This window comes from Ptychodera flava, chromosome 16, assembly GCF_041260155.1.
Source record: "Ptychodera flava strain L36383 chromosome 16, AS_Pfla_20210202, whole genome shotgun sequence".
Classification (NCBI taxonomy): domain Eukaryota; kingdom Metazoa; phylum Hemichordata; class Enteropneusta; family Ptychoderidae; genus Ptychodera; species Ptychodera flava.
The window spans coordinates 20,325,550-20,351,483 of NC_091943.1; the positions used below are offsets into that span (position 1 = coordinate 20,325,550).

The 25,934-nt window shown below is 40.5% G+C and overlaps 2 protein-coding genes across 2 annotated transcripts; both read left to right on the top strand.

The window, feature by feature from the left end:
• Positions 1-298: 298 nt before the first annotated feature.
• Positions 299-14,123, top strand: LOC139114243 (ependymin-related protein 1-like). Its single transcript, XM_070675820.1, has 5 exons — positions 299-754; positions 2,884-2,965; positions 12,109-12,276; positions 12,810-12,913; positions 13,755-14,123. Exons 1-5 carry the CDS (start codon positions 500-502, stop codon positions 13,830-13,832), a joined length of 687 nt encoding a protein of 228 aa, XP_070531921.1. The 5' UTR covers positions 299-499; the 3' UTR covers positions 13,833-14,123.
• Positions 14,124-14,166: 43 nt separating this feature from the next.
• Positions 14,167-25,454, top strand: LOC139114244 (ependymin-related protein 1-like). Its single transcript, XM_070675822.1, has 6 exons — positions 14,167-14,963; positions 17,656-20,234; positions 21,431-21,512; positions 22,318-22,485; positions 23,188-23,291; positions 24,159-25,454. The coding sequence occupies exons 2-6, from the start codon at positions 19,980-19,982 to the stop codon at positions 24,234-24,236; spliced, it is 687 nt and encodes a 228-aa protein (XP_070531923.1). The 5' UTR covers positions 14,167-14,963; positions 17,656-19,979; the 3' UTR covers positions 24,237-25,454.
• The last annotated feature ends 480 nt before the right edge of the window (positions 25,455-25,934 follow it).

A 25,934-nucleotide genomic window follows, 5' to 3' on the forward strand; every position in this document is an offset into this window, starting at 1 on the left:
ACTGTAAATAGCTATGTAAATCTTATTATTTTGATTGCCAAATGGTCAATTCATAAATTTCGATGTATTATTCCAAAAAGATCAAGCATTGAAGAAATCTTACGCCAGGAGCTAAGAGGGATTGACCTCGACGATTCTGTAATGTAATCTGTTTTATGTTCTGAATTTATTTGTTCTGATGTAATAAAGTTTTTTGATGTTTAAAAAAAAGAAGATCCAATTATCCCAAATTAGTTCCAATCGTGTTTATTCTTTCAATTGTATTTAATAGGACGATATGGCCGTCTGCACTGAGCTCAGTCAGCCCATGTTGTGGAGAGCAGTCACACCTGTTACACATGACCTGCGCCCGACCTCGTTGTTTACTTGTTCGCTTGTTCACGTTCAGTCACATGACTTCAGGTCACCTGGTTGTGACAAAGCTGAAATCGCATGATTCGACTTCAGGGCGGTAACCGAGCAGCATCGTCATTGTCGTCCGGAAGCAGACACTAAGACCATGAAGTGTACGTATTTCCTACTTCTCTCTTTCCTCGCGTGCGCCACGGCGTACAAATGCTGCCCACCTACACAGTATGAATGTCTGTATGGTCAGATGGGCGGGTTCTACGTAGAGTCCACCAAGCAGGCCGGCCTGCTCAGCGCGGCCGCCAACGTCCACTCCGACGGTAAAAATGGGAAAGTGGCGTTCTCCGAAGAGGTGAACTCCGGTGGTCATGTCTCGCACGTAAAAGTCGTGCAAGACTTCAAAAAGGTAATTATGTAACTTGTAAGCATACACACACATTGCAATACACAGTATTTCCACATGACGCTATCGTGGCGCAGTACCATGACGTAACGCTATGGCGAGAATAAAACTAGGGTGGTTTGACCCCGCCGAGCACTCGTTTTATCACAGTAGGCCTAAATCACATGTTTGCTATGGATACCCGTGGTTAGTTCTAGAAGGTCGTATCCTTCAACAGTCATCTAATAACCATCAATTTTGTACATGTTTCACTCGACAGCGTGATAATGTTTTAGTTACAAATCCATTATTGAACATATATGAACAGCCGTATAAGGTACTACTTTGCTCGTTTGGTTTGAACCAAACGCAAGATGACATGCGGACTTAGGGACCGTTCAGTATATACGGCCGGGGGGGTCATCGTAATTTTGGAATCCGCGAAGGGGGGGGGGTCGTCGCTTGTTCACTGGTAGGAAGGGGGGTCACCACATTTTCAAAAACATAATACCTACAATAAAGTTCACTTTATGCTATGGCCATTATCGACCCTCTTTACCGGCGGGCCGCCTTTGGCCCACTATAATAAATTGACTTTATGTAATAACCCATGACCCTCTTAACGGGTGGACGCCTTTGTTGGCCCACTCCAATTAGGTTTACTTCATGCAATGCCCATGATCGACCCTCTCTACCAGCGGGCCGCCTTTGGAAGCCCACTACAATAAAGTTTACTCTACGTGTGGCCCATGACCCTCTTTACCGGCAGGCCCGGACTTTGCCAACCCACTACAATAAGCAGCGGGCTGCCTTCGGCGGCCAACTCATATTACAGTAGTATCTGGTTAAGTACCTATCTCATCTTTGAAAGACCATTTACATGCTCGCGACCCTGAATGGTAGCACTGAGACAAAAAGGGGAATTTGAATAACAGTGTGATGGACATAAGTTGTCTATGGAAATCAATTTAAAAATTGCCTTCCAGTTGTCCTAATTAACAGACGTTTGCATGGATGTGGCTGAGAAGTTTATGCACTGGCATCTCTGCCACACGAATAAAGTGCGCCGCGTACCGGAGTTCAAATCCAAACCATGCAGGTAAATTTGACATTTGGGTTTCGGTTATTTTTCAGCCGTGGGGGTCATCAATTGTTTTCGTCTGACAAAGGGGGGGGGTCATTTTTTTCACGAAAAATGCATGGGGGTCTAAGTGTTTTGAACACCGGCGACAAGATTTTGCCGCCCCCCCCCTTGCCATAAAAACTGAACAGTCCCTTAATACTAAAGAATCTGGAGAACTTCTGACAGTCCACTGGCAACTTGACCTTGAAAATATTTGCTGACAAACGGCTGTCACTATACAGGTCATGCGTAAGGTCAGAGCATGTCATGAAAATGTGCGCTTGGTGACGTACACTCGCAAAAATTAAGTTCATTCCGACGCCCGACATCTTATCAACTGACCGTGTCTGTTGTGTTGGAATCCAATCAAGTACTGAGTGAGTAATTTCACGTTCAAAGCCAAAAACATGTACAGTAACACCAAAATATTTCTCACATGATCGGTCATCCACCCTTTCTCAAATGTTTATTCTGATCACATGGCATGCTTATCTTTTGTCTGTCGCACAATATTACTTGTCATGGCTACAGTGGTACTCTACAGTTCACACGACCTTCTGTGCATTGTAACTGTGATGAGCTATATGTCAATTCTGCAGAGTAAGTGGTTAAGGTAGAATGCGCCTCGGGGACACTGAGATATTCGGACTCTCAAATTTTAACAATTCTTTTCTGATCTACCACTTGTAGGGGGTTCATTTTAAAGCTCTTGGTGTGAAAAAAATGTTCACCGTTTTACTTTTTTTTCGAAAATCGAAGTGTTCATTTTGTCCGTGGAGTTAACACAGTGATGTCGGTCATTTTGTTTTTAAAATATTGGTAAATCTTGGGTAATTCGTTTCTCTAATACCAAAATTTGCACGTTGACCCCAATTTTTATCTTGTTTATGAAAGAACATAGATGAAAATATTCCTTGAGGAAAGTTTGAGCAAGAGTTTCGGTGTTTCGAGGCACATACTACCTTAATGTGTCATAGTGTCGTATGTGAGTGAATGTGATTTCATATTCTTTTTCTTATCAAATGTTCAGAGTGTTCAGTACCTGGTCATTGACGGTGTGTGTACGAAGACTGCGTTGCCTGGAACTTTCGACGATAATGCTTGCATTCCAGGTGAGACAAGAAATGCACATGACATGCATACATTATAACGACATACAGACAGGCCGACGATGGCCTTAACTTATTGTTTAAGGTAGAATGTGCCAGATATTCGGCCCCTCGGATCAAATTCGGATCAAATTATTGCAACACTTTTCTGATCTACAGCTTGTTTTGGCTAATTTTAAACACTTTTGGAAAAAGTTAACTTTTTGTTAAAAATCTACATTTTATTTTTCCTGAGTGAAAACACACAGGAATGGCGGCCATTTTGAATTTCAGATAACGGGGAAGTTAACATAGTGTATCAAAGTTTTAAAGGTCACCCCTGATTTTTATCTTTGAGTTTGAAAGGAAATTATTGAAAGTTTCCTGGAAATAATTTTTAGCAAAAGCAAGCCTTCAAATTTTTCCAGCGCATTCCACCTTAAAGGGACAAAGTCGGCCATTTTTCAAGAAATTTTGTTTGATACAAGATACTACTTACTTTGTTTGACATGTTGAAAGATACTGAATGAATGGGTGACCATGCATATATTCGACCCCGGTTTTAGACACGATATATGAAACCTTCGCGAAAATGACCTTGACCATTAATTCATTTTTGCGATGGTTTCATTTCATTCGTCTAAAACCGGGGGTCGAATATATGCATGGTCACCCATTTATTCTGTACCTTTCAACATGTCAAACAATATAAGAAGTATCTTGCATCAACTAAAATTCATGAACCAGATATGAACTGAATTGCCTCGCGTGCACATTTTGTAAAATACTTCTTGGGTATTGGCTTTTATGACATTACATTGTTTTTATTCCCGAAATTAATCCAATCTATCTAAATTTGACATTATCCCCACTGTATTACGCAATGAAAAAAAGAAAAGAAACCATTTGAAAATTATGATCCAACAATATCTGTCGATGCAAGTGCAAATGGCTGAGCAGGCTCTTAACTGGCAGAGGTCGCGTTTGCGTATAAATTCTGCATATTTCACATATAATTGCCATGTAGAACGAGTTGACCTACTTCACAGTATCTCAATGCGCCCAAAAACGATACAATCATCTGTGCCGCGCCGTGTAGCAGCAAAATGAGTTCGTGACCTTTGAAGTACGCGTTTCAAAAAATAAATACCCATGGGAACCTGCTCACCACGCCACGCAACTCATGTACAGCTGACTATGGTGCACTTGTCAGGCGATGGTCGATGATTCTGGTTATTGCCTATATTGTCAAGTTCAATGCCTAATTTACGGAAACACGAACTCTGTCTAGTGTATTCGAAGCTCTGCGTACAGGTTGTGCACACGGCCTCTACCACGTGCTGTCCTGTGGACAGTGGTACAAGCCGTCGGCCTACCACCGTACCGCCGGGAAACGCAGACCTATTGTACGCAGGAGCATGGCAGGAGCTAGCTACTGCTCCTGATTTAACATCAATGCCAACATGGAAATCTCATGAAAAATTTGTCATTGTTGGTTCTGTAGCTAATACAATCTTGAAAAGCAACTTAAAAGACACAGACGTTATTTTCTCGATCCGCTATCTGCGGACTACGTGCTGAAGTACATTGACTGTTCATGTCAACGATCGTTTCTCCCTCTGCAGAGTTTCTGTATCCCGTTCAACAACGCTGTACCTCGATCACACGATAGTGACGCTATGTAGCTGTGCAGTATTGAAACTTATCATAAAATGGCCACCTCGTCTAACAGTAACACGTATTGTCAGGATTATCGTACGGAAAAAAGACTGCAAAACTAAGACTTATGCACAGTCCCTCTATCCACCGGTCTGGAAACGTGGCTGGTTTCTTTGTGACACTCCGTGATATGAACCAATACACGATTCACACCTTAAACAAAGGACACTGACAATGTTCAACTGGCCGCTATATCGATGTCGCTACCCCACGATCCTATGACAGCCGCAATGTGATCGTTCAAAACATGACGTTTGTGGTTGTTATTTTAAGAATATCACAAAACATTACAACTTGTTCACTTTAGAAACACTAAACAATTTATTTTTTCATTAAATGGGTACGTTGTCCCTCTAGATAAAGCTTGAAAGGGACCACACATTATGGTTGCATTATGATCACGATCGCAAAAACAAAATGGCCATGCACTGTTCGCAAGTGTCATGGACTATTGCCCGAAATCAAGAAGACAGGCAAAATCAGCTGAATATTAACATCGACAGCTGAGTAGTTCATTACCAAACTTGTTATTGTGTTGACATGATAGCATTTTGTAAAAGGTATTTACTGTGCCTGAGCGCGAGCGTACGTATCGAGAGTTCGCCATATTGATGCTACATGGGAAAATATATATGCGAAAAAAATCTACCTGCATTTCTGCAGTTGTCGTTCCTATTCTGCTGTTAACAGACATAATTTCACAGAATATTACACAGAAAACATATTTAGATCATATTTGGAGGCACTGACTACTAGCATTGCAAGAGAAATGGACGACAAATTTTCCGGTGTGTTTCCAGCCGTGCCTGAGCGAGCGTACGTATCGAGAGTTCGCCATATTGACGCTGCATGGGAAAATGTGCGACCACACAACTAAAATCTACATGCATTTCTGCAGTTGTCTTTCCTATTCTGTTCAGTTAACAGACATGATTTCACAGAATATTACACAGAAAACATATTTAGATCATATTTGGAGACACTGACTACTAGCATTGCAAGAGAAAGGGACCAAAAATTTTCCGGTGTGACTGTGATTCCAGCCATTGCTTGTGCTACGTACGTCAACACACTCGCAGCGGTCAACCCAAGAAATTATCGCACACTATCATCATTACGATGGGATAAGGATCACCAAAAACACACACCGGTTTCAGGATATGATAATTTCTGTCTTCGTGTCGTAGATAGACGCAGAGAACACTTAATAGAGCCAAAAACAGCGAAAATTCGAGAAAAGCGTACACACAATCGGGGCTGTGGCATGCAGGACAAACCCAAGCTACGCATTATCACGTGACTGGCTCTCGTATCGCGGTTCGGCTGTGCGGTCTAGGTGATTGACACCTTTTACAATAGGCGTTTCCAGACCGGTGGATAGAGGGACTGTGACTTATGAATCTTCATCAGAATTGAACACATCATGATTGTACACGAGTATCAACGTGAATGCACGTTGAGCTCGGCAGTTACACAAGCATGGTACGCTACATGCATAGCCCTACGAGTATGGCGACAGTGTCCGGCTTTGGCTACGCCGGGGGCTACGCCGCCTACCGGAGGTGGGAGGCGGCGTAGCCAAAGCCGGACACTCTCGCCATACTCGTACGGCTAGCTACATGCACTGCCGCGATGCCGATCGTATGCATTCCAAGGCCTATCCCGGAAGTTGTTTCACAAACAACCTCAAAGGAGAGCAAACATACTTCTATGGACAATGACGAATACGTTTCTTGGCGAAGCAAAATCAAAACAGTGCAGCAGTACATGAAGTAGGTCATGGCCTTGGACTCTGTGCACGAACCTGATTGGACACTTCAATACCTTTGACTATGGTGTCCAATCCATGCCAAAATTACTACTACTTTGATTTTACAACACAACATGCCATTCCGATTCTGTTTTACAATCCAACATGCTATTTCACAACACAACATGCACTTCCAAATCCTATTTTACAACTCAACATGCTATTTCACAACACAACATGCACTTCCAAATCCTATTTTACAACTCAACATGCTCTTCCCAATTTCATTTGACAACACATCATGCACTTCCAAATCCTATTTTACAACTCAACATGCTATTTCACAACACAACATGCACTTCCAAATCCTATTTTACAACTCGATGCTCTTCCCATTTCATTTGACAACACATCATGCACTTCCAAATCCTATTTTACAACTCAACATGCTCTTCCCAATGTCATTTGACAACACATCATGCACTTCCAAATCCTATTTTACAACTCAACATGCTCTTCCCAATTTCATTTGACAACACATCATGCACTTTCAAATCCTATTTTACAACTCAACATGCTCTTCCCAATTTCATTTGACAACACATCATGCACTTCCAAATCCTATTTTACAACTCAACATGCTCTTCCCAATTTCATTTGACAACACATCATGCACTTCCAATCCTATTTTACAACTCAACATGCTCTTCCCAATTTCATTTGACAACACATCATGCACTTCCAATCCTATTTCACAATTCAACATCCCATTCTAAAGCTAGCTCTGCGGAGCAGGGCAGTGTTACTGGCTATCGAACAAGATTCAAAATGGCGGACGCGAAATGGTCCCCTCGCACAGAGAGAGAAATGCGAACTTTGCACAAGTCTAAAAACGCAGCTTAGTACATTGTGTACTAAACAAAATGAGCGTGCTCGAAAACTAGGATCGATCACGATTATAAATTAAAAATTGGCTGTTTTTGGAAAAGAAACTGCGCGCTGCAATCAGCAGTTTTGGTCTATTGTGCACCGTGCGTGGGAGGCTTATCGTGAAAGACCGAGATTTACTATATGGCGCATCTGATACGGATATGGTCCCATCGCATAGAGAGATGACAGTGGGCTTTGTGTAAGTTCAAAAGCACAGCTTAGCTCATCGTGCATCTAGACAAGTTGAGCGTGCTCAAAATAGGAGATCGATCACGATTTTGGGTGAAAAAACCGAGTTTTCGGTGGAGAAACTGCACGTTGCGACCAGTGGTTGGTTTTGCCTATGGCGGTCAGCAGGGCTGTGATGGGAGGCCTTTAGCCGGCAAGGGGTGGACCATTGGGAGTGGAAAATTTTCGAAAAAAATATTCCCCACAAATTTCAATAAAAATAATCAGCCAAAGAAACTTGAGAAAAACAGATGACGCACTTAGGTAAAAGGAAAAAAAATCCGTCAAATGTTACTTTCTGAAACATTTTTATTTTAGTCTGCATCAGATATACTATGATTCTTTGGCCAAGAAGGGGGGGGGAGGGGAGATCTGAAGGGTATGATCGTGGCCAGTAAATGAAGTAACTTTTTTATTTTATAACTTTTTGTTCTGTTTATCATATTTTTTCTTTCACTGAAGTTTGGCATCGTAAAGTAATTCGAGATATAAGATAATGTAAAAATCATATCTGTGATATCGATTGTTAACAACTGTATTGTGGGTCTTTACACTATGATTAATTAACAAGAATTCAACAATTCAGGCAGCTTGCATCGGTACATAAAATGGGAAATATTCACCAACCATATGACAAAGAATCACTTTCTTTGTAGGCCTATTTCAATATTCAACGAAACTGATTTCCATTGTAATGTTCTAAACTTTATTTTACAATTAAACATTACAAATCCGTATTTTTCTTTTCAAAATTTCATTTGTACACTTGTCTTGACGGTTGAATACCGTGCGTGTGAAATGCAATAGTGCAGAAGAATACGGATAGCGACATTACAGCCATGACAACTGACAACTAAGCCTCAGCAGCGGAGATGTAAAATACGAATATGGGGCCAGACAAGGGTCAAAGCTCTGTTGGAACGGACTTCGCGAGAAAGACTGTGTGGATAACATCGATAGAGGTCGCTGTAATGTCGCTGCACTATTGCATTTCACACACAGGCGTTTGGCACATTGCTGGGATAATAATCGTATTTAATATGTAGAATGTCTATATACGACTTGATTATTCAGAAAAAGAATCACCGTACGTGAGATATTAGTGTAGGCCTATAGGCCTACATGTTGACTGGCATACCGAGTGGCTATGGCTGCCTGGCTCGGGCCAGGCGAACGCACTGCATAATCATCAATGAGTAGAATGTCTACATGAATTGACTATTTAATAAAGAATAACGGTACATGATATTACTGTACATGTCGGCTAGCTTAACCGAGCGTCTGTAGCTGCTGGGCTTTGGCCCGGCTTGGGCCCGCCACTGCTGCACAGACATATGTCTGTGCAGCAGTGGACAACGGGCCCAAGCCCTGCAGAGCTCTACAGCCACTCGATTAGCTAGCCGATATGTACAGTAATATCACGTACCGTTATTCTTTATTAAATAGTCAAGTCATGTAGACATTCTACTCATTGATGATTATGCAGTGCGTTCGCCTGGCCCGAGCCAGGCAGCCATAGCCACTCGGTATGCCAGTCAACATGTAGGCCTATAGGCCTACACTAATATCTCATGTACGGTGATTCTTTTTCTGAATAATCAAGTCGTAATAGACATTCTACATATTAAATACGATTATTATCCCAGCAATGTGCCAAGCCGCATGTGATTTCACACGCACGGTATTCAACCGTCAAGACAAGTGTACAAATGAAATTTTGAAAAGAAAAATACGGATTTGTAATGTTTAATTGTAAAATAAAGTTTAAACATTACAATGGAAATCAGTTTCGTTGAATAGTGAAATACAAAGAAAGTGATTGTTTGTCATATGGTTGGTGAATATTTCCCTTTTATGTACCGATGCAAGCTGCCTGAATTGTTGAATTCTTGTTAATTAATCATAGTGTAAAGACCCACAATACAGTTGTTAACAATCGATATCACAGATATGATTTTTACATTATCTTATATCTCGAATTACTTTACGATGCCAAACTTCAGTGAAAGAAAAAATATTATAAACAGAACAAAAAGTTATGAAATAAAAAGTTACTTCATTTACTGCCACGATTATACCCTTCAGATCTCCCCTCCCCCCCCCCCCCCCCGGCCAAAGAATCATAGTATAGCCTATCTGATGCAGACTAAAATAAAAATGTTTCAGAAAGTAACTTTTGACGGATTTTTTTTCCTTTTACCTAAGTGCGTCATCTGTTTTTCTCAAGTTTCTTTGGCTGATTATTTTTATTGAAATTTGTGGGGAATTTTTTTTTCAAAAATTTTCCACTCCCCAATGGTCCACCCCTTGCCGGCTAAAGGCCTCCCACCACAGCCCTGCTGACCGCCATAGGCAAAACCAACCACTGGTTGCAACGTGCAGTTTCTCCACCGAAAACTCGTTTTTTTTTCACCCAAAATCGTGATCGATCTCCTATTTTGAGCACGCTCAACTTGTCTAGATGCACGATGAGCTAAGCTGTGCTTTTGAACTTACACAAAGCCCACTGTCATCTCTCTATGCGATGGGACCATATCCGTATCAGATGCGCCATATAGAAAATCTCGGTCTTTCACGATAAGCCTCCCACGCACGGTGCACAATAGACAAAATGCTGATTGCAGCGCGCAGTTTCTTTTCCAAAAACAGCCAATTTTTAATTTATAATCGTGATCGATCCTAGTTTTCGAGCACGCTCATTTTGTTTAGATACACAATGTGCTAAGCTGCGTTTTTAGACTTGTGCAAAGTTCGCATTTCTCTCTCTGTGCGAGGGGACAGCCGGTAACACTGCCCTGCTCCGCAGAGCTAGCTTTAGAATGGGATGTTGAATTGTGAAATAGGATTTGGAAGTGCATGATGTGTTGTCAAATGAAATTGGGAAGAGCATGTTGAGTTGTAAAATAGGATTTGGAAGTGCATGATGTGTTGTCAAATGAAATTGGGAAGAGCATGTTGAGTTGTAAAATAGGATTTGGAAGTGCATGATGTGTTGTCAATGAAATTGGGAAGAGCATGTTGAGTTGTAAAATAGGATTTGGAAGTGCATGATGTGTTGTCAAATGAAATTGGGAAGAGCATGTTGAGTTGTAAAATAGGATTTGGAAGTGCATGTTGTGTTGTGAAATAGCATGTTGAGTTGTAAAATAGGATTTGGAAGTGCATGTTGTGTTGTGAAATAGCATGTTGGATTGTAAAACAGAATCCGGAATGGCATGTTGTGTTGTAAAATCAAAGTAGTAATTTTGGCATGGATTGGACACCATACTTTGACCCAAATTTTATTCATCAGCACTTCCATGCCATGAGGCTAGGTAGAGAACGTATTACGTACGCAGTGTACGCTGTGTGTTAGGAACGCACACAGGGAATGCACAGCGTACACTGCGTACGTACGCAGGGCTAGCGAGAGAGTTGCCGACATCGACGGTTATTTACGAAAAAAGAATAAAAACTGGCATTTTGGAAGCGATCGAGTAGCTGCGGTAGGCAGGGATACGACTTGGGCCCAAGAACGCTGAATTTCGGCAGTAATTTGGCTTTTTACGTCAAGTCCAAAAATGGATTTGAAGTCACCAACTCTACGTACGGGTCTTTGCAGGGCTGTGGTGAGCGGGGCTATTAATAGCTGTAGCGGAACACACAGCATCGTACGCAGGGCTAAGAACGTATGTACTCATTTCTGGCGATCGAGCAGCGAGGGAAACAATCAATACCAAGGATGAAGCTAATTTGCTAAACGATATTTATCTTGAATAGTGGAGTTGAATGAGTAATAAAATATCATATTTTAATGTCAATACGAGGTTGAAACACGGAGGGACCGTGGTTGAAACCAGAGCTATCCAGCTGTAGCCAACCTGGACAAGCACATTTCACAGCGCCCTCAAACAGTCGATTGTTTTCACTTGTCATACGCGGCGTAACAGAAAAATTAAAACTTTCATAACTTCATTAATATCCAAGCCACGCCCACCAAAACCTTTTCAGTTCTAGCCATTTGAATTCTGAAGATGTCTACCAAATTTGACTGAATACGTTCAGCCGTTTTTGAGAAAATGGACCAACAGACAGACAGACACACAGACAGACAGACATCGCTGCGACATAACCTCGCTGCGCGCATGCGCACGCGAGGTAAAATGGCCGACTTTGTCCCTTTAAGCATACAATTATCTGCATCCATCAACATGAGGATAGATGCAACCGTGACCATGATAGTCCCTCCATGCAAACGCAACATACTATTTCGAATTGTTCATCACCCTGGAATTCTCTTCAGCGACAAAATAAATGAAACAAAAAAGCATAATAAGGAAGTCACTGAATATGGTGACTAAGGTAAACAATTGCGAGAAAGAGAGATTGAAGAAGTCGATAACAAAATTTTGGTTTTGATGCATTGCACACTGACAGGTTCGAACGATTTACGATAGCCATTCATTTTGCTTCAGTGAATATCCAATCAAGTTATTGTAGTTTTCCCGCCATAAGTAAGAAACCATAGCACGTTCAAGAGTGTTACTCTCGTTCTTTCCAGATGATGCCCAATTCATAACGACAATCGATTACGGTATTGGGGCGTTGCAGGCAAATGTTTTCCTCTACAACGTTGTGCAGATGGGCTCAAATACAACCGCATATGTGGCGGTCAAAACAACAGATTGTGTCCCCATTGGTACGAATAACGTTGTGGTTTCGGCCGGAAGTGAGTATTTTGTAATTGACATCACCTTGATGCACCAAAAGCATATCAACTCCTGTTATCAGTGTAACAATAATCGTAAAGGCATTTAACCTTATTTACAAAAGTTTACACTGTTATCATGATTTTGTTCCAGTAAACACATTTTCATATTTTTCTCCCGACAGTGCGTTGAAATACGCATTAGCTTTACAAAACACCACTGCATTGTTTACAATGTACTGGAGTGTTGTGTTATCGTTGACGAATGAATTCTAGTCCAGAATATTAATAGTATTATGTATGTCCAGAGCCGGACATTTCAAGCGAAAAAAATCCCTGACTAGCTGACACTCTCATTGGTTGAATACGGCAAACTTGCTGTGCAATCTATTATTTTTACGCAAACCTCTTTCTTATCACTGAGGGATGAGCCTGTCAATTGTCGATGATTACGCTCATTAAACACTACATATCATTTTGAAGTAATAATTGCGCAGGTCGTACAGTATACCCACCTTTCATAGTAACACGTACTGTTTTCATTTTGTGTCTAGCTACAACTGTTGTCAGTGGGGGCTTTGTCAACGTGACCCTTGGCATAAAGGATCCATCGGTTTTCGATGTGCCGGCTAGCTGCGACCACACTTTCCCCATCAAGGTAAGCATTTGCATCATTCTGCACTAGTTTGTCCTGTGTTTATCGAGGGTATTTCATCAGTTCCCCGCCTGTGAGTATCATATCCGTTATTTTCCATTTTCGTTGTACGCCATATAGGTATACAGTCACCTGTAATCTAAATATGTCCATATATGGTCAAAGATTATTCAAAATGCCCATGCGAGGGCGCTGTTTTAAAAAAGCCGCCACCCGCTTAAAATCTGTGATTGGTTAGATTTTCTCTTTCCATGGTAACTGTGGCAAAATTGGAACAGGTGACAGTATACCTTAAAGGTATAGAACGTGACTTTGTGACAGACATTCGGACTCTCAAACCATTACAATATTCTGTTGGCCTACATTTTGTGGGGGCACATTTTGAAAGCGTAGAGTGCAAGTAACTCACCTGTTAGTTTTTATGAAAATCGGGAATCTTATCATCCCTCATCGAGATGACACAGAAATCGCGGCCATTTGTAATTTTCAAATATCATTGAATGTGATGGTTAATTTGTTTATCAGGGACCAAAATTTGCGCGGTGACCCCCGATATTTATTCTTGATTTTGAAAGAGAATGGTTGAAAGTTTGATTAAAAGTTTAAATCTTTCAGTTTCAAACTACATCCACCATGTTTATGTTCATCAAAATGATCAGTACTTTATTGGCAGTTTGCTCAGTCCTCTGATAAACATTTCAGACTATAAAATCACCAGACTAGCCTCCAGGAGTCGTAAAAGCATGATTTACAGGGGAATAGTATTTTGGTCGTATTGCAAGTTTTCTAAAAGGAGTACACAGCGATCCCAATGCATGTCCTTGTATTTTGTATCTCTTATCAGAAAATGCAGGACACCTACCCAGGATCCGACTACATGAAGGCACTGATTGATCAATTCAAACATGCCTGGAGCAACTAGCTCGACGGAAGTTTGAGTCACGTGACGTTACCAAGATGATGCTGAAAGATAAAAAAACGCTTCAGTTTTTCCATACAATCGTTGCTTATTATTTACTCGGAAATCTATTTTTATAGTTCTCCCATCGTGTGATTTAAATTTTTATGAATAATTGAGGGCTAAACTTGACTTCAAACTATCCCACTTTGTCAGTTGGCGTTTTCGATTGTGTGATTTTTAATATCGATTGTGCAAATCACTGATCTCTTCTTATAATTAAAGTCGACACTTTTGCCTAGACGTAATAACAAATGTGGTCTCATCGGGCACTGGCTTGACTTCGAACCTGCGTCGGCATTGCCTATGACATTTGTCTCTGACAGTCAGCAACACTGTGGGGTACACACTTGGGGATAGGTTTAGGTTAGAGAGAGACAGAATGGCTGGAAACTGCTTTGTATCGTGTCTTAATATGATCAAGTTCAAGTCATGACCTTTATTACTATCACAGGTCCCTATATACATTGTAGTATGAATAATCATCAGGATTAATGAAAGACACGCCTAACTTATGACACGCCCAACGCATAATTTGCTTAATCAGTAAAGGAGTTGGTGGGCGGAGCAACACCATACACGTGATTGCCAACAAACACAGTCGTGCGGTTGCTTGCTGTCGGTTACATCAGCGGTGAAGTGACAACTCCCTTCTTCGCCGCTCGTGGCGCAACGCTGCAATATGCTAAGCGCAGGTTCAACCATAGACCCTCGAGAAAGGGTCTCTGGTTCAACGTCTGCGAGTCACGGCCGGGCCGCGACAGATCAGTGACATCTGAGAAATAGAATAAAAAGGATCACTTATTTTGCTCGCTAAGCAAGGGGAAGTCGGTCTTGACCTTGTTCGTTCAAAGTATAGACTTCACGAAGACGATATAAGTTCCTTGCAACGTCATTAGGTTTATTTCTAGGAAGAAAGTTGCTTGATATAGGCCATCGCCAAGATTCAAGATGTATCTTTGTAAGAAGAGGAGAAGCGCTAGCCATAGCCAGAGACAGCGAAATATCTTGGGCCTTTAAGGCAGAAGGCGCCTTATTTGTCCTCGGGGACAAATATTCGGGCTCTCACTTTTTTACAATTCTTTTCTGATCTACATGAGGGAAAATGCCAAGAGGGTTTGACCGGTTAAGAAGGGCTTGACTACGCAGTTTCTGCGTAGTGAAGCTTCATTACGTATTCATAGTGACCCCTGGCCAGCTGTTAATAACTTTGGGGGCTTTTGTCTTATGGCCTGCTTTGCATATGCGTCGTTGGACACGACCTGCCAATCACCCAGGTAGTCAATTAAACTATTGACTGTTTACCGACCCAATTAACACTATCCAGCAGTATCAGTCATATTTTAATCGCGTGGCCCGGGTGGGCACAACGTAGGAACGCGTGTATTTCTATGTGTACGTTTCACTTGTGGTGTTGTTTGTACCATCGTGCGTTTGAAGTCCTTGTTTCACCTACAGCATTACCTTCAAGGTGACAGGCTTACTATTAATGTTCAGTATCATTGCACCGAGTTCTGCCCACGGTGAAAAACACCTGTTTTGCCTACTAATTACTGCCCGTCGCTGCCCGTCCTGAATGTAGCCTATCTATAGCTACAGTAATCACATAAATCATTTATCAGTTTTGATATATACTCCTCAATTGTAAGTTTGATCAAAATCGAGACCACATTCAAGGGCTATGCAGACTGTCCATGTACGCACACACAGTGACAAGAAGGCGGCAAACACCTACTCACCAAGCACATCGAATCGGCGAAAAGAAGCATAAAAAAGCTAGGCTCATCGCCAAACAAACGCGCCAAGCGCTAACAAAAACCACATACCAAGCGGCCCTTTTCAGGGCCACCAAATACTCCAAAAAGAGAACTACCAAAAATACGATAAAATGACATAGAACACACAAACACTTAAAGAAATAACAAAAATCGTACACATAACAAACAACTGAAACACAACATTAAATACAAAATAAACAATCACAGTAACGTAACAGAAAACATGGCCGTGGAAATAAATCAGCTATTTCTAAAGAAAAGCCGACAACAACATGAAATTCAACAACAACCTATCATCGCTCAAACTATGAAACTCCGAAAAATAGTACTAGGCAAAAGCCTTAAAATTCATTCGGACACCAACAAAACTAAAAAGAATAAAACCACCTCAAGATTTCAACAAATAAAGTCGTATAATGTGACTACGCTACATCGTGAGACACAAACAATCGCAACACCAATTCAAAGAAAAGTCAAATTGGACTCCACCAACAACAAAAAAACAAGGATCTCTTCAAGACTTCATACTTGAAGAGATCCAAAAACAAAAACTTGAAAGCTATCTGAAGCTTCTAAACTCGCACTTCTAGAGATACCCTTTCAAACAAGGAAACAAAACATGTCGCGTGCCAAAAGAATCGCGATAAACCAGCTTGCAAACAATGGACAAATTTTGGGAAAATAACCCTTCGACAAGGGTCGGTTTTTCGTTATTGTCAACACAAACGATTACGTACTCGAATGCGAAAGGCAATTACGTAACACTCAGTATATACACAACAAGCCAGAACAAACAGTAAACAAAGTAAACGAACTATTAATTAACAAGCACATCAACCAGGATACTTGTAAGTATCTTGATCCAATAAACATAAAATCCGTACCCCGCAGTGGTACTTATTGCCTAAAAATTCACAAACCTCAGCAAAAATCTAAAAGACACACCAGTCAAAACAAAATTTACCGAAGTAAAGAAATATAGAACAAACAAACCGAACCACCAAACGGACTCACAACGTGACCAAAATTAATATACTTGCCTCGCTAAGCAAGCAAGACCACTAAAATGCATTAAAATAAATTTTCACAAACACAAACTAAGGAAAGAATCTACACTGCGACTGATGAGAAACCACACTCGGGTTTCGAAACGCAAGCGTCAAAGGGCGACTCTATCAACTTTTGTAACAACATAGGTCCGGCTGCGTCTCGCCATAAGCTTTCCCCACACAAACAAAACATTACCGTACACACTAATCCAAACTTCTCTACAAATATCCAAAGCGAAACAAACATTTCATTAACACAAACAATCGGATAAGAATGTAGGAACACATTTTCGAAACGAATCAAACACAAACTCGACACAAAAACATTTAGGATAGTTAGGTGGGGAGCCTGTTTCACATTTTTTACATCTCGCTATACTGTCTATGATTCTAAAAATAAAGTCATCTGCTACTTTTTCTGTATACGCGGTTTGGCAAAACTCATCTCTTCAATCGAAAGTCGGGCGATTTCATGGTTCTTTGGGGCACTTAAGTGTACGTCGAGCTTAAGGAATGTAGTTACATTCGCGATGTTTTATTCGAAAATTATTTATTTCTTCAAGGGCAAATGCACATAATTTATGCTGTTGGAAATACTGGCCGCTCATAAACAAGACAATAAACTCAATATATGTGCATCTTTACTTTTATTGTCAAAGTACCACCGACACCCACAAAAAAACCAAATGGTTCAGTCCAGGTATTTGCAACTCTGCCATCCGACTGGTCAACAGGAAATCAACCATAGGTGTCTTTTGGCACGCGTATACGCCAGTCACCTAGGCGACGGTAATCTGCACCACTTATCACCATCGGGAAGGTACTCCTCCCCATATACCACTGGCGATCCCACCCTCAAGGCACTGCGTCATTCGACCAAGCATTGTTATTGTAATTTCCTGCATAAAATTAACAGCGAGGTCAACCGGTCAAAATGTCTTGGCATTTTCTGGCATGTACCACTTTGTGTGGACTCATTTTAAAGCTCCAACAGCTGCGATATTTTTGCACTATTTTCATGATTTTATTTTCAAACCAAAGTTGATTTGTGTAAATGTGATTACTTAAGGATGTGTATAGAAGTATCAGTGCTCGCTGATTTGGACCGCGCCCACACGTTTTAACTGGCTGAAAATTAATGGGCGCCGCACTCATAAAATGGCGCCCCACTGAAAAAGTACAAAAACGCACAGTGTTTTCTGCACATACACATTGTGATCCTACCAGAAACAAGCATGATGCCATTTACTTGAATGCACAACACACGAAGGCCAACATTTTGTTTTTGTAATCTTTATTTACTTGGTCATATGATTAGTTTTTAAAAATGGCGGGAAAGCTAAAATGATGTTAAAACGTTTGAATACCACTTTCGACACTTATGATAGTGTTACATACTTTTCAGTCTTTAATTGGTCTTATTAAAAAAACTCTTGGAAAACTCAGGACATTTTGAGATCGGTTTATTAAACATTCGCAGTTATTTTGGCTTCAAAACTCTTTGGGTAATAACAATTTTCGTCTTCTTAGTCTTCAAAAAATTGACAGTTTTTATTGTCCCATAGAGTTAACACCAGAATAGAAGCCATTTTGAATTCAAAATGTCCGTAAAGGTTAGGTAATTTGTTTCTCCAGCACGGAACTTTGCATGTTGATCCCTAATTTTTATTTTTGATTCAGCGAGAGAATGGTTTAGTTTCATGGAGAAAAGTATGAGCACGAGTTTTAGACTTTCACTTTGAAGGCACGTGCTACCTTAAAAAATACCTTAAAGGCGTGATCTCAATCAAAGTATGCATTACTGACACGTTACAAACCCATCACGTGAAATCCTCGTGTTCGGTCGTTAAATACCTTCATTTTCCTAAACATACAAGCTCGTAAAACACAATTAGCGTGTGTTTGCACTCGCCGCCATTCAGGCGTCTGTCCGATGTGCACGCAAATCAACTTATAATTGAAATCCTTGTGTGTTTAATTAATGATATCGGTGTTACCACTAGATATGTGAACCTTTTTGTCAAAACTTTGAGAAAATATTTCAGGCATGTGGTACCTCCGTTTCAATGGATCAGTAAAGTTGACAACAGTAAAGTTTTGTCTTTCTAAAACTTTGATAAGGTTACTACTTACTTCAAATAATCAAACACTATTTATTCGAAATATATACATCATCACAATCTCTTCCCTGTTGTTGACATGTGTTTAATCGAAGGTCTTGAGCCCCCAAATAAAATCGCGAGTCGTAATATGAAGTAGGATAACACACTTTCCCAACAGGTGTGTGTGAGCGTTCATTCGATTTTTCGTATACGCCCAACGGAATGCCAGGACAGGTAGAGTCGTTCTGATTGTTTTATTTTCCTTTCCTTTCAATTTCTAATGCTTGTATGCCCAAACGTTAATTTAAGGACCACAAAACAAGACAAATAAATTACTATATGCAGGTATAGAATCCATGCATACATACATACATACAGGACACATACATACATACATACATACATACATACATACATACATACATACATACATACATACATGTGGCTTGGCACATTTAGGAGCAGGTTCTATATTGCGTGATGAGAAAGTTACGGTGCAGAGAATGAGAACGACACTGTCTCTCCTTTGATGTGTAACAACGAACTAACTTTATTGCCTGAAAAGCGGCGCGAAAGTCACCTCAACTTGTCAATCAAACTGGACAACTTGCAACATTGTCTCAACTTAGTCTGAGGTATTTTTGCGTCCCGACAATACATTAATTATCTGTATGAATTAGAGGAAGATCAAATTAAAACACGATTGAAGCTAATTGGGATAATTGGAAGGTGAAGTAATGTCGGTCGAATCTTTAAATATAAGGTCATTTGCTTTCTTTTTAAGTTTTGCACTCGTTTTGTGAGTAATTGTAATATTGGAACATTTAGCTATAGGCACCTAACATTTTTTAGAAATTTGAAAAATATAAAGATTCAATTATTCCAAATTAGGTCCAATCTTGTTTATTCTTTCAATGGTATTCAACAGGACGATATGGCCGTCTGCACTGAGCTCAGTCACCCCCTGTTGAGGAGAGCTGTCACACCTGTTACACATGACCTGCGCTCGACCTCGTTGTTTACTTGTTGTCTTGTTCCCGAAACCCAGTCCGTTGTACTTTTCACGTCCAGTCACATGATTCCAGGTCACCTGGTTGTGACAAAGCTGAAATCGCATGATTCGACTTCAGGGCGGTAACCGAGTAGCATCGCCATTGTCGTCCGGAAGCAGACACTAAGACCATGAAGTGCACGTATTTCCTACTTCTCTCGTTCCTCGCGTGCGCCACGGCGTACAAATGCTGCCCACCTACACAGTATGAATGTCTGTTCGGTCAGATGGGCGGTTTCTACGTGGAGTCCACCAAGCAGGCCGGCCTGCTCAGCGCGGCCGCCAACGTCCACTCCGACCGTAAAAATGGGAAAGTGGCGTTCTTCGAAGAGCTGAACTCAGGTGGTCATGTCTCGCACGTAAAACTCGTACAAGACTACAAAAAGGTAATTATGTAACTTGTAAGCATACACACACATTGCAATACACAGTATTTCCACATGACGCTATCGTGGCGCAGAATCATGACGTCATACTATGGCGAGAATAAAATTAGGGTGGTTTGACCCCGCCGAGCACTCGTTTTATCACAGTAAATCATATGGTCGCCATTGGTACCCGTTGTTAGTTCTATAAGGTCGTATCCTTCAACAGTCATCTAGTAACGATCAATTTTGTATATCTGTTTCACTCGTCAGTATCGAACATATATGAATAGCCGCAGAAGGTACTATTTTGCTCGTTTGATTTGAACCAAACGCAAGATGACACGCGAACTTTAAAAGAATCGGGAGAATTTCTGACAGTCCTCTGGCAACTAATATTTGTTAACAAACGGCCGTCACTCTGCAGTGCAAGCCATGCGTAAGGTCAGAGCATGGCATTGAAATGTGCCCTTGGTGACATACACACGCAAAAAATTAAGTTCATTCCGACGTCTGACATCTTATCAACTGACCGTGTCTTTTGTGTTGGAATCCAATCAAGTAAGTGAGTAATTTCACGTTCAAAGCCAAAAACATGTACAGTAACACCAAAATTTTTTTCACATGATCGGTCATCCACCCTTTCTCAAATGTTTGTTCCGATCACATGCCATACTTATCTTTTGTCTGTCGCACAAAATAACTTGTCATGGCTACAGTTGTACTCTACAGTTCACACTAGCTTCTGTGCATTGCAACTGTGATGACCTATGTCAATTCTGCAGAGTAAGTGGTTAAGGTAGAATGCGCCTCGGGGACACTGAGATATTCGGACTCTCAAACTTTAATAATTCTTTTCTGATCTACCACTTGTAGGGGGTTCATTCTAAAGCTCTTGGCGTGAAAAAAATGTTCACCGTCTTCCTTTTTCGAAAATCGAAATGTTAGTTTTCTCCGTAGAGTTAACACAGTGATGTCGGCCATTTTGTTTTTCAAATATCGGTAAATCGCAATTGGGTAATTTGTTTCTAATACCAAAATTTGCACGTTGACCCCAATTTTTATCTTGTTTATGAAAGAACATAGATGAAAATATTCCTTGAGGAAAGTTTGTGCATTAGGAGTTTCGGTGTTTCGAGGCACATACTACCTTAATGTGTCAAATGTCGTATGTGAGTGAATGTGATTTCATTATCCTTTTCTTATCCAATGTTCAGAGTGTTCAGTATCTGGTAATTGACGGTGTGTGCACGAAGACTGCATTGCCTGGAACTATTGACGATCATGTTTGCATTCCAGGTAAGACAAGAAATGCACGTGACATGCATACATTATAACGACACACAGACAGGCCGACAATGGCCTTAACTTATTGTTTAAGGTAGAATGTGCTAGATATTCGGACCCTCAAATTATTACAAGACTTTTCTGATCTACAGCTTGTTTTGGCTCATTTTGAAAACTTTTGGAAAAAGTTAACTTCTTGTTAAAAATCGGCATTTTATTTTTCCTGACCATGAAAACACACAGGAATGGCGGCCATTTTGAATTTCAAATAACGGGGAAGTTAACATAGTGTACCAAAGTTTTGACGGTCAACCCCGATTTTTATCATTCAGTTTGAAAGAAAATTGTTGAAAGTTTCCTGGAGATAATTTTTAGCAAACGCAAGCCTTCAAATTTGCGGCGCGATCTACCTTAAACATACAATTATCTGCATCCATCAACATGACGATAGACACACGGCTACCTACACTTCACGCAACCGTGACCATGATAGTCCCTCTATATGCAAACGCAACATACTATTTCGAATTGTTCATCACCCAGAAGTTCTCTTCAGCGACAAAATAAATGAAACAAAAAAGCATAATAAGGAAGTCACTAAATTTGGTGACTACGGTAAACAATTGCGAGAAAGAGAGATTGAAGAAGTCGAAAACAAAATTTTGGTTTTGATGCATTGCACAATGAACAGGTTCGAACGATTTACGATAGCCGTTCATTTTGCTTCAGTGAATATCCAATCAAGTTATTGTAGTTTTCCCGCCATAAGTAGGAAATCATAGCACATTCAAGCGTGTTCAACTCTCGTTCTTTCCAGATGACGCCCAATTCATAACGACAATCGATTACGGTATCGGGGCGTTGCAGGCAAATATTTTCCTCTACAACGTTGTGCAGATGGGCGCCAATACGACGGCATATGTGGCGGTCAAAACAACAGATTGCGTCCCCATTGGTATGAATGCCGTTGTGATTTCGGCCGGAAGTGAGTATTTTGAAAATTGACATCACCTTGATGCACCAAAAGCATATCAATTTCTCTAATCAGTGTAAAAATAATCGTAAAGGCATTTAATTTTATTTACAAAAGTTTACACCTATCATTATTTTGTTCCAGAAAACACATTTTCATATTTTTCTCCCGACAGTGCGTTGAAATACGCATTAGCTTTGCAAAACACCACTGCATTGTTTGCAATGTACTAGAGTGTTGTGTTATCGTTAACAGTGATGAATTCTAGTCCAGAGTAATAATAGTATTAAGTATGCCCAGAGCCGGACATTTCAAGCGAAAAAAATCCGTGAGTACCTGACACTGTCATTGTTGAATTCGTCAGGATTCTGATCAACAAAGAATTATAATTGGTGATGTTTTAGACTCACTCGTGTTTAAATATGTCGAATGTATCGCCAGGTAAATTGACGTCGACATGCACACACAAAAAACTGAAAACAACAGCCTTGCGTGTAAAGCTTTTTGAAGTAAATGTGATGGCGCGATTCTGTTTAAACTCGCGGTGCGATCTATTTATTTTACGCAAACCTCTTTCTTATCACTGAGGGAGGAGCCTCTAAATTGTCGATGATTACGCTTATTAAACACTACATACCATTTTTAAAGAGATAATTGCGCAGTTCGTATTCCTACCTTTCACAGTAACACGTACTATTTTCATTTTGTGTCAAGCTGCAACTGTCGTCAGTGGGGGCTATGTCAACGTGACCCTTGGCATAAAGGATCCATCGGTTTTCGATGTGCCGGCTAGCTGCGACCATACTTTCCCCATCAAGGTAAGCATTTGCATCATTCTGCACTAGTTTGTCCTGTTATTATCAAGGGTATTTCATCAGTTCCCCGCCTGAGAGTATCATATCCGTTATTTTGCATTTTTGTTGTACGCCAAGTTCTAGCATGTATGGATGTACAGTCACCTGCAATCTAAATATGTCCATATATGGTCAAAGGGGCGTTCCTTGGTATTCAAAATGCCCATGCGAGGACGCTGCTTTTAAAAAGCGGCCACCCGCTTAAATCTGTGATTGGTTAGATTTTCTCTTTCCATGGTAACTGTGGCAAAATTAGAACAGGTGACGGTATACCTTTAAGGTATAGAGCGTGACTTGGGGACAGACATTCGGACTCTCAAACTATTACAATATTCTGTTGGCCTACATTTTGTGGGGCACATTTTGAAAGCGTAGAGTGTAAGTAAAGTTCTCACATGTTAGTTTTTATGAAAATCGGGAATCTTATCATCCCTCATAGAGATGACACAGAAATCGCGGCCATTTGTAATTTTCAAATATCATTAAATGTGGTGGTTAATTTGTTTATTAGGAACCAGATTTACGCGGTGACCCCCGATATTTATTCTTGATTTTGAAAGAGAACGGTTGAAAGTTTGATTAAAAGTTTAAGTCTTTCAGTTTCAAACTACATCCACCGTGTTTATGTTCATCAAAATGATCAGTACTTTGTTTGTAGTTTGCTCAGTCCTCTGATGAACATTTCAGACTATAAAATCACCGAGACTAGCCTCCAGGAGTCGTAAAAGCATGATTTTACAGGGGAATATTATTTTGGTCATATTACAAGTTTTCCAACAGGAGTACACAGCGAATCAAATGCATATCCTTGTATTTTGTATTTCTTATCAGAAAATGCAGGACACCTACCCAGGATCCGAGTACATGAAGGCACTGATCGATCAATTCAAACATGCCTGGAGCAACTAGCTCGACGGAAGTTTGATTCACGTGACGTTACCAAGATTATGCTGCAAGATATAAAGACGCTTCAGTTTTTCCATACAATCGTTGCTTATTATTTACTCGGAAATCTATTTTAATAGTTCTCCCATCGGGTGATTAAATTTTTATGAATAATTGAGGGCTAAACTTGACTTCAAACTATCCTAATTTGTCAGTTGGCGTTTTTGATTGTGTGATTTTTTTTATACCGATTGTGCAAATCACTGATCCTTTCTTATAATTAAAGTCGACACTTTGCTTAGACGTAATAACAAATGCGGTCTCATTGGGCACTGGCTTGACCTCGTACCTGCGTTGGCATTGCCCGGGACTTTTGTCTCGGACAGTCAGCAACTCAGCCCTGCGGTTGCTTGCTGTCGGTTACATCAACGGTGAAGTGACAACTCCCTTCTTCGCCGCTCGTGGCGCAACGCTGCAATGCTATAAGCGCAGGTTCAACTATACACCCTCGGAGAAAGGGTCTATGGTGCAACGTCTGCGAGTCATGGCCGGGCCGTGACAGATCAGTGACGTCTGAGAAATAGAATAAAAAGGATTTAACATGAAGAGAAACAATATTGGCGATTGAAGGTGATCATGATTAATGTCTTGGACTGTAAACATATATTTTAAGACAGAAAATATCAAAATGCATAGGATCCGCTCATATCCGGATTTCAGCCGTACACCGATTTCTGCTGCTTTGCTTTGTTTGTCGATTATAATCAAACATTCATAAATAATGAACACATTGCTTTGATTTGGATGGGAAATTGAATAATCAAAATAGAATTATATAGGTTATATATCAAGAAAGGATGTCCTGCAGAGTTCAGCCTTAGTTGGGTAATAAAAAAGAGTTTACGGCTTTCGTAAGGTCACATAGCATATATTCCGATTTTGTACTAGACCTTTAAGCTTACCATACCACGACACGCAAAATATAACGCGATGGAACTGAGGAGTTAGAGATATTGACACAAACAGTAACGACTTAAGTACTCACTGAATATTGTATGGTAAAGATTAATGTATATTACTCGCTTCTGTCGATATTCCAGTTTACTTAACACCTGCAACTTGGAGGTCTGTGAATGAATTATCCTGTTTAAGCTTTTTTCGCGAGATGAGAGTCCGCTTCTGCGCATATGTGATGAGAAAAATAAATAAAAGTTTGCCGAAGCGCCGACAGTGGCAAAAATATAGATATCGTCATTTTGGTGGATTTGCATGAGTCTTCGGTAGCAGAAAGTTGAATAGAAATGTAGATCTAGAGTTTTTCGCTTACTTTTCCTCTTCAATATTTTCATCACTGCTACACTATACCTGAGGGTTAGTTTGTCGGAGCGAAGGTCTACAATGCAGTACTCCAAATACAGGACTGCCTGTAAATCGGACTTGCAGGTTTGGAGATGTAAGAACAGAGCGTATGCCGCAGTAATTTAAGCAATTTTTGTCAACTTTCTCACACCATTCGATAAGAGAAGCCACTTCGAAAAGGCCCTGTCTACGACGGCGCCACTATGGTAGATTTCCGGAAGAAATGGCTACGAGTTGATCAATTATTTCTTTCTTTACCAAAACCCTCGAAAAATGCTGACTCAACAGTCCGTCTTCTGGTGTTCCGTTGCATGTGCCGTCTTATGATACACTATTAGGCCATCTAAAGAAAATTCTTTGTTT

Coding starts and splice junctions, on each gene's coding strand:
- LOC139114243 (XM_070675820.1), top strand. CDS start 500: ATGAAGTGTACGTATTTCCTACTTCTCTCTTTCCTCGCGTGCGCCACG. Junction 755..2,883: donor TCGTGCAAGACTTCAAAAAG/GTAATTATGTAA, acceptor TCAAATGTTCAG/AGTGTTCAGTACCTGGTCAT. Junction 12,914..13,754: donor ACCACACTTTCCCCATCAAG/GTAAGCATTTGC, acceptor ATCTCTTATCAG/AAAATGCAGGACACCTACCC.
- LOC139114244 (XM_070675822.1), top strand. CDS start 19,980: ATGAAGTGCACGTATTTCCTACTTCTCTCGTTCCTCGCGTGCGCCACG. Junction 20,235..21,430: donor TCGTACAAGACTACAAAAAG/GTAATTATGTAA, acceptor TCCAATGTTCAG/AGTGTTCAGTATCTGGTAAT. Junction 23,292..24,158: donor ACCATACTTTCCCCATCAAG/GTAAGCATTTGC, acceptor ATTTCTTATCAG/AAAATGCAGGACACCTACCC.